The sequence below is a fragment of the Oncorhynchus clarkii genome, chromosome 16, assembly GCF_045791955.1.
Source record: "Oncorhynchus clarkii lewisi isolate Uvic-CL-2024 chromosome 16, UVic_Ocla_1.0, whole genome shotgun sequence".
NCBI lineage: Eukaryota > Metazoa > Chordata > Actinopteri > Salmoniformes > Salmonidae > Oncorhynchus > Oncorhynchus clarkii.
Window position 1 is genome coordinate 42,181,204 of NC_092162.1, and position 14,059 is coordinate 42,195,262.

A 14,059-nucleotide genomic window follows, 5' to 3' on the forward strand; every position below is an offset into this window, starting at 1 on the left:
AGCTTGATTCTCCTTTCCAATAAATATCAAGGGCCTTATTCTGGTGAGTGACATGATGATAGATGTTTGACTGCTGTTTGACAAATGAAAATGTTCTCGCTCTTATCAATAATAATCTCATGAAGTAGACTAGTCTACCCGCACGGTATTTGCGAGCTGTTAGAAACTGCGCACATACCAACACCAGAGGAGGCACATTTGCTTTGTAACGCAATGGTGTGCGGCAAAACTATCCGTAGAGTTGAAAATGCGATGGAAACACATTGATCTTTAGATTTTTATTCAGTACATGAAAACTTAATCGAAAAAGTACATTTTGTTGTGCACTGTCATCACACACTGATTTTTGTCTGCAACAACAAGAGTAACACCACTGGTGGGAAAATCCGCATATTTTCTTAATGCAGATTTTAGAATACTTGCAAGGAAAATCCGGACAATTGGATGGAAACCTAGCTATTCAGTCAATGTGTTTATCCTTTGCTGCTGCTCGAATGGACTTCTTCCCTTCTCTCACTTCCTTGTCTGCTCTCTCAAGAACTTTAAGGGGGGCAAGACTCAGTGGTGGGCCGTCAGGGCCAGCAAGGCCTTCTCTGCTGGCCTAAACGTCATCAGAATATAATTTTTTTTTAAATATATTTTCCCACAAATATGTATTAAATTATTCCCCAGAGTAAGAGTTATACTCTTCATTTCATAGCTTTCCTCTTGGTTGCACTGCTTCCAGCCCCAGGTTGAGATTTGGAGGGCTGGTCTTTATGTTAGATCTTTTATCCAATCATATTCAGCCATCATGTGTTGCCAGGGGTCTAAAATCTGCCCCCAGGCCTTCAGAATCAACAGTGCGGCGCTTGTAGCTTAAAGTGAATGGAAATTAAAATTTATTGTCAACCAATCAGCTTTAGAGTTGGCTATTGTACAGAGGCAGGTCCTATATGGGCAGGTCTATGCAGAACCTCAGAACTAGGAAACTGAATTTGATAAGCGAATTAATTTGCGTACTACTAAGCTGTTTTTTCAACCCACAATGGCGGAAGGAGGAGAAGATATCGATTTGGTCGAGGATATAATTATAACGCCATTCTCAAGACAAACTTTTCAAGAAAAGTTAGACATTGTCAGAAGAGGTCGCCCGACGCAGACGCTACAAATTTGCAAGTGATCGATTTGGTGTTTGGAGCCACACTGGCTTTGCAAACTTGAGTTGTCTAACCAAGGCAGCAACGAGACACCAAAGTACGGCTGGGCACTTACAAGCAATGGTGCTTTTGAAAACTTTTGGGGACACCCGAGTGGATCTAGAGCTCAACGAACAAGCGCGCGGGGCAACGGAGCTGCACAATGAAAAGGTATTGTACTCTTCCCCTGCAATTCTCTGAAAAAAAATGACAATTTCAAGGTGACGCAACGCCTGGTTATACTGCGTTTCTGTCTAAATGTATAGTGTCTAGAGCCATGGCATCATAATGATGGTAATAAGAGGTGGATTAATTCGGGTGGGACTGTGTAGGACCTCCCTGAAGGCCCAGGCCCCAGACCCACGGCACGCCACTGGCAAGACTGCTTGTTTTATGTTTGTATGCACAGGGCATGATGATGTCCGCTCTATAACAACAAAAATGCCCTATTTTGAGTTCATATGCATGACACATTGCAAAAATACTATACATATAATGCATAAACCGGACAAAATATAATCATAATTTCTATAGGTTTTTGTGGCCAATGGCTCAATTTACACCAAGGCAAAAATGTTTACTATAGTAGCCCACAGCTACAAGGATGCACTTTCATGCTCGTTTTAGGACTTCATGTTGAAGCATAGAAAGATCCCAACTGATTTATAGAACAATGTTAAAACTGTATAATTTGGTTTGGTAAAAGCATAATGAAACCTATAGCACACATTTGACTTGGTGAAAATCCGTTTTATGGACCTAACTTACTTACCTCTTTTTCCATGTGGTTTATTCCTTCGCAAACTCCATGAAATTATGACCTCTTCCTAAATATTTGGTCGCATTATTAATTTTGTATATGGTTTTGTAGAAACACTCTCCGCTACAGAATGTCCCCTTTTAATTTGAAGGTATTTTCAAACATATCTGTTTTACCGTTTAGAAATGAAAACACTATGTATCTAGGCCCCACATTTGAAGGTGTCAACTATTTGTACAAATTCACATTTTGCAGTCACTTTCATTGTAAATAAGAATACTTCTACATTAATGTGGATGCTACCATGACTACGGATACTCATGAATGAATCGTGAATAATAATGCGTTTGAAAGTAACAGATGCACAAAGATCATATCCTCAAAACACACTAACCTTTCGCCATTGGCAATAACAGGGAAGGTAAGCATTATACACTGTTCTTTGCTGATTATCTGTATTCATGGTAGCATCCACATGAATTTAGGTGTTCAGAAAAAAAATTGATTGTATTCTTATTTACAATAAAGTGACTCTAAAATGACACAATACATTATTTACCATTCATTTATATTGGGCACAACATAATCCACAACACAACCAAAACAAACTGCAAATGCATCCAGCAAGTTTGTGGTCACATGCTTGTTGTCATTGCGTGCTATGAATGTGGGACCAATTACTAAACTTTTGACAAATTGAATACACTATAAGTGAATTTGTCCAAATACTTATGGAGTAAAGAGCCAAATTAAACTTTTTTAGCTTCATGTCCAAATAAACACGTAGAGGAGTGTACATGCAGATACTGTCACGTTCTGACCTTAGTTCCTTTGTTTTGTCTTTGTTTTAGTATGGTCAGGGCGTGAGTTGGGGTGGGCAGTCTATGTCCTTTTTTTATAGTTTGGGATTTCTGTGTTTGGCCTGGTATGGTTCTCATTGTCCCTGATTGAGAACCATACTTAGGTAGCCTGGTTTCACCTTTGAGTTGTGGGTGATTATTTTCTGTTCTGTGTTTTGCTGCACCGTTCAGGACTGTTCGTTTTTTGTCGTTTTATTGTTTTTGTTCAAGTGTTCAGTATTCGTATTAAATACAATATGGACACCTACCACGCTGCGTATTGGTCCTCACCTTCTTCAACCCACGACAGCCGTTACAGATACAGTGTGATATGCAGATACAAATATTCATACCCCTTGACTTATTCCACATTTAGTTGTGTTACAGCCTGAATTCTAAATGGATTAAATATATTTGATTTCTCACCCATCTACACACAATACTCAAAAAATGACAGTGAAAACTTGTTTTTTGTTGATGTTGTGAACATGAAATACAGAAGTATCTAATTTACATAAGTATTCATACCCCTGAGTTTATACTTTGTAAATGCACCTTTGGCAATGATTACAGCTGTGAGTCTTTCTGGGTAAGTCTCTAAGAGCTTTCCACACCTGGATTGTGTAACATTTCCTATTATTATTTTTAAATTCTTCAAGCTCTGTCAAATTGGTTGTTGATCATTGCTAGACAACCATTTTCAGTTCTTGCCATAGATTTTCAAGCAGATTTAAGTCAAAACTGTAACTGGGTCACTTAGGAACATTCACTGTCTTCTTGGTAAGTAACTAATTGGGTAGATTTGGCCTTGTGTTTTAGGTTATTGTCCTTCTGAAAAGTGAATTAATCTCCCAGTGTCTGGTGGAAAGCAGACTGAACAAGGTTATCCTGTGCATTCCGTTAATTTTTTTATCCTGAAAAACTCCCGTCCTTAATTATTACAAACATACCCTTAACATGATGCAGCCATCACTATGCCTGAAAATATGAAGAGTGGTACTCAGTAATGTGTTGTATTGGATTTACACCAAACATAAAACTTTGTATTCAGGATAAAAGTGAATTTCTTGAAAAAAACTTTGCAGTATTACTTTAGTGCCTTGTCCCAAACAGGATGCATATTTTGGAAATGTTTATTTTGTACAGGAGTCTTTCTTTTCACTCTGTCATTCAGTTCTCCTATCACAGCTGTTAAACTCTAACTGTTTTCAAGTCATCATTGGCCTTATGGTACCATTTCCTGAGTGGTTTCCTTCCTCTCTGGCATCTGAGTTAGGAAGAACAACCTGTATCTTTCTAGTGACTGGGTGTATTGATACACCATCTAAAGTATAACTTCACCATGCTCAAAGGAAATACTCAATGTCAGTTTTTTCCCCCGCTCTTCTTTGTGAGGCATTGGAAAACCTCCCTGGTCTTTGTAGTTGAATCTGTGTTTGAAATTCACTGCTCGACTGAGGGTAGTACAGAGGGTAGGGTAGTACAGACTGTACAGATAATTGTATGTGTGGGGTACAGAGATGAGGTAAACATTAAAAATCATGTTAACACACTGTTATCGCACACAGAGTGAGTGCACATTTTTACTCCTGAACATATTTAGGATTGCCCTAACATATTGACTCAAGACATTTCAGCTTTTCATTTTGATTTAATTTGTCTCCTCACACCATCAGTAAATATGTATGGTTTCTGACCCTCATCTGAATGCAGAGATTCCATAGTAAGCACTACTTATCAGCTCTCAACCCACTTTTCACACGGGTTACTACTAATTACTAAACCCTCACATAGGCTACTTTAGACATATACACCGCTTGCTAAATTACAGTGTATGGAGTTACCATCAAATGAGCAGCTACAAAATCTCTCTTAGCCCTCGCTCGTGTCTTGTGGCTGTGGTAAAATGTGTCGAACACTGATAGAGGCAGTGCTCTTCCCACGGGCGCCGAAGACGTGGATGTCGATTAAGGCAGCCCCCTCGCACCTCTCTGATTCAGACGGGCTGGGTTAAATGCGGAAGACACATTTTCAGTGGAGTACATTCAGTTGGACAACTGACTAGGTATCCCCCTTTCTCTTTCCCTCCTCTCGGGGAGGCCGGGATTGGATGTTGTGAACGACTGGTGAGTACAGCAGCAGCGTTGCTAGGCAACAGCACAGCGGAGAGGGGGGGGGGGGGGGGGGCGGGCTGGAGACTGAGGGTAGGATGAGAGAGAGAGCTACTTCCTGGCTTCAGCCATCATCTAACTTGATTCTGTGACTTATCAGCCGTGCATTGTGGGTGTGACTGTGTGTGTCAGCCATCCATCATGCTGTGCTTGGCCAAGAAGACTACAGTACATCTGGCCGGTGATTGCTGCCTGTGTCCAACCGACTCTGGCTGTGTTGGATTCTCCCTGGTGGTGAGGGGGGGGGGGGGGGGGGGGTTCCCATCTGTTCTCATAACCAGGTCCAAACCAGTTGTCTACGGTTTTCAGGAATAGTTCACAACATGAACAGCACCTGATTATTCTCTTTGAACAACCCTTACAGTACAAATCAATAATGGATTTCAGTAACATTCCAGTCATCCAAGAGGATGAAAGATATGCATTGCTGGATATTCCATGATGATGGTATTGAATTGTTGTGTGTAATTTAGCATTATTCTTAGAGAATAACTCAAAAATAATGAACAAAATAATGATTTCAATGTCAACGTCAAAACATCCTATTTTGGATTAAAATTAAATATTAAATTTTGAATAACATATAAGCATCAGCACATTGACAAAGCCATGAAGCCCTCACAGCAAATATACGGATCAAAATCCCTTTCAATAATTATGCTTTTGAATTTTGCTTTACTGTCAGTGGTATGGCTTGTTGCTGTGCTGCAGACAATGATATGACCAGCAGTAAAGGACATTTGACTTGTGTTAAGCGCCCTCCAGTGTTGAAGAAGAGTCAAGACACCCAGAATAGCATATCAAATGCACTGACAAGTGCCACCAATTTGACAAGCTTAGCATCATTTAGTGAGGACACAACCCCCAGGGAAGTATCAAGGATCCATTAAACTATCATGCAAGTTAAGTAGAAGATTAAACAGTAGGTCAATTATAAAGTAAGTCAATCTTAAACTGACCTTGTGGCAATGGCATGGCTTGCTTGTGTTGACAGCTAGTCCTGTACTGTTATTAATGAGGTCTAACACCTTCAACTAAAAATAACGAGGCCACGACATGACAGGATGATAGGTGTCTGATACAACCCACCCACGGAGGAGCACAGTACATGCACTGAAGATTTCCTGTGTAGTTTGATATAGCACTGAGCACCACCCACTCACGCGACAGAGCTCACAAAGAAATTTCCATGGCCATGACACCAAGCTCATATGAAGGTGTGGGGGGGAAACAGACAATGCATTTGTTTAGTGCTCATGTTTATTAGCCTACTGTGTAATAATTAGCTGACTTTGTTTTGGTGGATTTGTGGATCCAGCGAGTGTTCTTCAGAAACGCAAGTACTTTTTTCTTTAAACATATTTTATCTTTCACCAACACAGTTTACTTGATTTAGTCATAGTTAAGAATTGTAGCCTATAGTCACAGAATACACACGGTGTTCATAAGTTGAAAAATATCTTGATAGTTTCAATTCGATGGCTAAAATGTAAATCGGATAAAGAAATTCAAACAGCAACTTTTTACAATGGAAGCTATGATTGTATTGGTGAACTACGGCATGATAAGTCAAGCAAAAGAAGGATAGGATGAGAAATATCTTCTGTAAAACATCAACAGTGATAATATCTGACTGTGAACACTTTCACCATAGGTTCCATAATCAGCAAAGGAAAGCAGAAGTAAACTCTCCCACTGGCTCTGTCACCTACAAGCTCATTTTTATTATCCAACCTGAAACAATGAATACATCTGTTGGAGATTTCCCTGGCAACTGCAGTACCCCAGCAGACTACCAGTTCTACCTCTTCCCAGCCGTCTACAGTCTGGTGATGGCACTGGGCCTGCCAGGAAACGTGGGAGCCCTCTACATGTTCATCTTCAAGATCACTCCCCGCACCTCATCTAACGTGTACGTGATCAACCTGGCCCTAGCCGATACCGCCATCCTCTGCACCCTGCCCTTCAAGATCCACTACTTCCTCAACAGAAACGACTGGGTATTCGGAGACATGGCTTGCCGCATTACAGGAACACTGTTCTTCGCCAACATCTACATCAGCATCGCCTTCATGACCTGTATCTGTGTGGATCGATACACGGCCGTCGCTCATCCTCACATCTATCTGAGGCTCCGGAACTCGTGTTATACTGTAGTGGTGAGCGTGGCGGTGTGGGTGGTGGCGGGGGTGGCTGTTCTGTCCTTCATCCGAGTGGGACCTCTGGACAGCAAACCTGGCGGAGGTCGCCCCCAGCGCCGTAGCTGCTTTGAGAACTTTTCAAAGCACGAGTGGGACAGGCGTGTGGCGCCGTACAGCTTATTCAGTCTCGTCTTCGGCTCGCTACTGCCCTCTGTGGTCATCCTGGTGTGTTACCCTCTGGTGGCACGGCGCATCGCTCTCATCCGGACCAACACGGCCCGCGGAGCCCTGAGGGTCATCTACACCATCCTGGCTATCACCCTGCTCTGCTTCCTGCCGTACCATGTGGTTCACTTCCTGCACCTGCTCCGCCGTCAAGGGGCCATCCATCACTGTCCCCATGCCAATGCCATCTACAATGCCCGGCAGGTGACCCTGGCTCTGGTCAGCCTCAACAGCTGTCTGGACCCCCTGCTCTACTACTTCACCACTAGTCGCTGTAAGTGGAGTCCCTCCATGGCCAGGTTCAGATGGATTTGGGCCAGGAGGAATAGGGGACTCTATACCATTGCTGTGGGACAGTGAATGGTTTGGATAAACTAGCTCCAACTGTATTCAATCAGCTAATGTAATTGTATGCTTTTTATATTCTACTCACAAACTCTGAAGCTAATTGATGAAGCAATTTTTTGCCATCGTAAACCACCAACCTTTGCATACATGTACAGTTGAAGTTGGACGGTTACATACACCTTGGCCAAATACATTTAAACTCAGTTTTTCACAATTCATGACATTTAATCCTAGTAGAATTCTCTGTCTTAGGTCAGTTAGGATCACCACTTTATTTTAAGAATGTGAACTGTCAGAATAATAGTAGAGAGAATGATTTATTTCAGATTTTCTTTCATCACATTCCCAGTGGGTCAGACGTTTACATGCACTCAATTAATTCCTCTTGACAGAGCTGGTGTAACTGAGGCAGGTTTGTAGACCTCCTTGCTCGCACTCGCTTTTTCAGTTCTGCCAACAAATTTTCTATAGGATTGAGGTCAGTGCTTTGTGATGGCCACTCCAATACCGTGTTCTTCGGCTTGCAAGCCTCCCCCTTTTTCCTCCAAACATAACGATGGTCATTATGGCCAAACAGTTATATTTTTGTTTCATCAGAACAGAGGACATTTCTCCAAAAATATCTTTGTCCCCATGTGCAGTTGCAAACCGTAGTCTGGCCTTTTTGAAGGTAGGCCTTGAAATACATCCACAGGTACACCTCTTATTGACTCAAATTATGTCAATTAGCCTATCAGAAGCTTCTAAAGCCATGACATAATTTTCTGGAATTTTCCAAGCTGTTTAAACGGACAGTCAACTTCTTGTATGTAAACTTCGCACTTATAATTCACTGTATCACAATTCCAGTGAATTATAAGTGAAATAATCTGTCTGTAAACAATTTTTGGAAAAAGTTATTGTGTCAAGCACAAAGTAGATGTCCTAACCGACTTGCCAAAACTATAGCTGGTTAGCAAGAAATTTGCGGAGTGGTTGAACAACGAGTTTTAATGACTCCAACGTAAGTGTATGTAAACTTCCGACTTCAACTGTATGTATTCAAGCTTTGTACAATAGACATAGAACCTTTACAGAAAGCTACACTGAACAATGGGATCATATTGAAGACAATCGCGATGGAAGTCCTTTCTTCAGCAGAGTAGACAGAAAGCTCCCCAGATCTTCATCTTACAAATAAAGCCAGGTTGACATCATTTGGATTGAAATAAACCCTCTGAGAATGTGATGGAGTAGTTTGACTTGTGATTAGTAAATCTGCTCTATCAGGAAACATACTATCCTAAAGTGTATTTTGATCATATCATTGACATTTACATAGTGTTTATCTAAAAAAGGGTTAGATTTGAAAAGGTTCTGGCTTGTGGTCGCTACATGTACTGCTGTAGCTAGATGTTTTTGGTCAAATTAAAAGAAGTGCGTCACAGGATATGGCGACGGTGACTCAAGTTATAGAAACCCCAGGACTCTTTAAGGTTGTGGGCTGCGCCATAATGTGTATAGTGCAACAGGGTTCAGTTAGCACCGTGAGCACACTCCAAAGCTTGAACTGCCTCCAGGTCACATCGCTTTTCAGTGGCGCAACTGGCTAGTACGTTGTCGAACAGACGGTCACGCGTGTTTGCGATGCAGACCCTGGTTCAAGCCATGCATGGACAGTGTACCCAGACATACTGCTAAGCAGACACTGTGGTCTGGCACAATAACTCTCATTTCCAACACCCGTCCTCCTTACCTGATAGCTCTTCAGCTGAAGAGCCTGGGAGGTGCTGGATGGTGTAACCTTTCAGTAGACTAGAACAGAGGCAATACAGAGAGAAATGGGAGAATGAATCATTCATATTAGTCCTCTTACTGTAACTTTTTTTTGTGATACATGTATACTTTTCTTTGCTCAAGACATAGAACAAACTTTGTACATTTTATGCCCAAGCTTTACCCAAATAAGAATAAAAATGGTCAACTTTGTCTTACTGTACCTATTGAGGTGTGTGTGGATCCTGATGAGGGTGTCGGGGTCACTGTGCGCGTCGTGGGGCTGCACTCGGCAAGTGAAGCGGAGCTGGTGCACGTTGAGGCCCAGCTCATTAAGAGCTTGCTCTGGAGAGACCAGCCGAAGACTCTACACCCAGGGAGAGCAGGGGAACAAATGGGGGAGAAGTAAACCAAGGGCAATAATAGGACAAAAACTTGCAAGGCTAAAGGCAGAGAATAAAACACCCTGAATTACAAACACTGGCAACTGGTCATCTAAATTGTTAAGGTTTTAAAAACAATAACAGTAATAAATGCAACATTCTTGGACAATGCATAAAGATACTCCAAACTATTCACATTTTTGTCATCTATCAGATATCGACTGAATTCTAGCACATAAAACATTTTACTGGTAAGTACAAATAATGAATGGAATTCAGTGATTCGGGTGGGAATTCAGGTATTCAATTCACTCTCAAATGTCACTTATTTTTGTCTTAGAATGCACTCATGTATACTTTTTCTTATTGAATCAGGTCTTTTTTGTGTGTGTGTTAAAAATCAGGATATTTGTGTCTCATCTGAAAAAATACATTGGTTCCTTTGCATATATGAATAAATTAACATAAAGGGGAGGAACATGGCTGCAAACACCAAACAACATTTGCTCTGTCTACACTACCTGCACTCGCATGTGCGGTCTAGACTGCCTCATTAATTACTGTTGTTGTCACATTCTCTTGCATAATTCAACAAGTGAGTCAATAACAGGATACCCTCCGATTAAAATTCAACACACGTGGCTCTAGGTTACACCTATCTAAACATATTTTACATTGTTTGTGAGATCAGACATAATATCACTATAATCCAAGTGTTCATTTTCGGACGTTTCATTTCAGTGCATCGACTGTATTAAATCACTTTTTACAAATCCACAAACAATGAACACCGCTCAAAATAAATGGATAATACCAGGGCTGTTCAGTGGGGAGAAAACCTTTTCAAATGGAGTACAACGAGGACGGTGGAAATGTGAACTTGTCTAATAAGAAGACTTGTTTTCTGTTGCAAAACATTTCGCTGTGCCCTACTACTAAACACTACCCAGAGCTCCTCAAACATGTGGCACACACTGCAATTCTATATCATTTTCTCTAAACCCCTGACATTCTTGATACAGGTAGGGTTACAAGGACATCCTGGTGTCACTCCCTGAACTGCTCGATCTTGAAGAACTTAATCTTCTTGGCTGGCCTCTCCGTGCACCAGCAGCATGTTGTGAGGCTCTGCCATGCGGAAGAGCTGCATGATGCCCTTAGCGTCTGCATGGGCGCTGAACGACATGTACTCCACCTGCAGGGGTCACAGGCAGAGGACAAACTCAGCAGGTTGGCTCACCGATCTCAATTTCAACGTATCCATTTGATATCTATTACTGCAGTAACATCATGATTATACATAAAGTTCAATATAATCTCATCTTGTATTACAGTTTGTCTATTTTCCATCTCCAGTTTATTTTGACCATTCAGGATCTTGTGTCGGTCTGATGGTGCCGTGCACACAATGTCCAGTCATGATGATCTGATAAACAGAAAATGAAAAGCAGGATTGTTTTTCTCCCCAACTTCGCAGAAATGGGTATTTACTTCAGCTCTGTAATCTACATCAAACTTCAATTAATAGCCCGGAATTGATTTGCTTAAATCCCTGAACACAACAGGAACTTGCTAGAGAGAGGCTTCTATTTCCTTAATGTGCACGGCTTTTTCTCCTTCGCGTAGTAATTATTTTAATTCCAGCATCCACTTCCAGCATTTTAATACATTTCTTCATATCCTGCACTAATGTGTTCTTTTTTTACACACTTTGTCATGTTTGTCTTAGTATGGCTAAAAAAAATAAAAACACTTTTCCATGACAGAAAATGGATTCTTTACTTTCACTGTGCATTTTTTGGCAGTTCTTACTTTTGCCAGTAGAGGGTGATTGGCCAATTTCTGGGGGTCTTTACTTCCCGAAATAGGCTTTTTGTGTTTGCCAGTTAGTTAGATCTGTCACTCATTGAAATCAAGTCTAAGAAGTGGTAGATCTGTTCAATGTGTGCTATGTCTATGCTTCCTGTTCTTAAGTTTCGGATTTGCATCTTTTACTTTCGGTTTTGTACACCAGCTTCAAACAAATTAATACAAATATATTTCACACCGGTGTAGATGGTACAATGATTCTCTACACTATACTTGCTAATTTTGTCACAAACTGAGATTAGACAAACTATTAGAATTTTTGCAACCAGGAAACGGCAGAGCAATTTCTGCATAAGGCACCTTTACTTTAATGTAACAAATCAAACATTAAACCAATTCATTGTAATTCATGATAACCTCGTAAACAATTAATTTAGACCCGGTGGCTATTTGAGACTCGCCATTTAATTGAAGTTATGGTATAGATCTTTTTATTTAAAAAAAAGTTTATTTTTCTCCCAAATTGTGGTATCCAATTGGTAGTTACAGTCTTGGCTCATCGCTGCAACTTCCGTACGGACTCGGAGAGGCGAAGGTCGAGAGCCATGTATCCGCCGAAACACGACCTAACCAAGCCGCACTGCTTCTTAACACAATGCCCGCTTAACCCGGAAGCCAGCCACGCCAATGTGTCGGAGGAAACACCGTACACCTGGCCCGCCACAGGAGTCGCTAGAGCGCAATGGGACAAGGACATCCCTACCAGCCAAACCCTCCCCTAACTCGGACTACGCTGGGCCAATTGTGGCCGCCACATGGGTCTCCCGGTTGTGGCCGGCTGTAACAGAGCCTGGACTCGAACCAGGATGGATCTCTAGTGGCACAGCTAGCACCTGCGATGCAGTGCCTTAGACCACTGCACCTCTCGGGAGGCTTATGGTATAGATCTTAAATGGGACTCTCCATATTCTTCTCGTTGCCAGCGCACTTCTTGAAAATCTGTAGAGACTGACCAGCATGCAACATTCCTGACCAGCATGGAACACACATTTTTCAGTAGTGATATTTCTATAATTTAATTTAGAAAGTCGCACACTATCTGCTCCAACACAATTTAATGGATAAACCTAATAATAACAGGTCTACAGTGACTATGTAGAATATTCACTGGGGTAAAAAGAATAGTATCTATAATGGACAAATTGGAATTGTCTGTATCTAAAACATATCAATGCCTAAACATACATTCAACTTTTGCAACTGTAAAGTAATGTTATAGTGGTAGCATACAAAAATATGATGTTTCTGCCTCATTTGGTCCTTGGTTGTCTGCGTAGGAGCGATCAAAAGGCCTTGACGTGTTTGAACTCAAACGTGTTTCTCTGTTCAAAGGTTTTTCTGATCGGTCCAGGTGATGAAGAGTTTGTAGAGGTGATTGGCTTTCTCTGTGAGCCCTGTGGAGAAGTAGATGGGGGGGCCTTCATGTTCATCCGCTCCCCTTGGAAGGAGAGGAGTGTTACTGCGAAATCATTTTCTGAATTGCCTAACGCCAAATCAACACAAAATTAATGGCATCTTAACAAATGGACACTATGGTCACAATACTAATTGAACTGGCAAATTAAACTCGGAATCAAAACCTTACCAGAATGTTTCCAATAGAATGCACAGTTCCTGAGCTCTTCCCAGGGCAAAGACTGGCATCAGAACCTGAGAGCACAACATTTCCTCCATTAGTTCTAGAGAGACAGAATTAGCTAAAGGGACAGAAGAAACCTGTGTGGTGGTCCTCACCTTTCCTCCTCTCTCCACTGTCTCATGTACTTTCTTCAGGAAATCCCTTTCCCGGAGTCACGGGAGGTGGTGGCGTAGGTAGACTGAGATGAGGATGTCAGGCCGACCCTTATCAAACCACGCAGCCCTATGACAACACATAAGCATGGATCTAAATCATTTGAGCAAAACCAAACCTCATTTACAGTACCACACGTTTAGTTGACTAATTGTGTTTAAAATGGGAAATGAGAATGTTGTAAAATGTTGTTGACCTTGAAAACATAACTTCAGAATGATTAAATTACTAATATGTTGTTGATTTACAATTTTAGGAACTGTTGAAAAACATCCTCTACCAGTCGGTTGAGTTGCCCATTAATGGAATGCTATTAAGTCAAAGCTAGAGATAACGGACAATGGAGAAATATTATGGGATTTTATAAAATCTGTGCAAATCCCAAAATCCTTTCAAATCCATATCATTATTCACTGTATGACTGTTATCTTCCATATGTTTCATAATATAATTCAGTACATGTAATTGTACTGGTACTTTAAGCATATAAACTGTAAACATTAATTTACATGCATGCTAATATTCATATTTTTACACGTATCATATTTGATTAATATTTGATAGTCCTAACTTCCATTGTAAGTTAATGAAGCAGACA

At 41.1% G+C, this 14,059-nt stretch overlaps 1 protein-coding gene and 1 pseudogene across 1 annotated transcript; one reads left to right on the forward strand and one right to left on the reverse strand.

Moving 5' to 3' along the window:
* Positions 1-6,537: 6,537 nt before the first annotated feature.
* Positions 6,538-9,629, forward strand: LOC139367623 (lysophosphatidic acid receptor 6-like). The gene has a single exon (XM_071105888.1). It carries the CDS (start codon positions 6,538-6,540, stop codon positions 7,672-7,674), a length of 1,137 nt encoding a protein of 378 aa, XP_070961989.1. The 3' UTR covers positions 7,675-9,629.
* LOC139367313 (integrator complex subunit 11-like) lies at positions 9,372-13,550 on the reverse strand (annotated as a pseudogene).
* Positions 13,551-14,059: the final 509 nt, after the last annotated feature.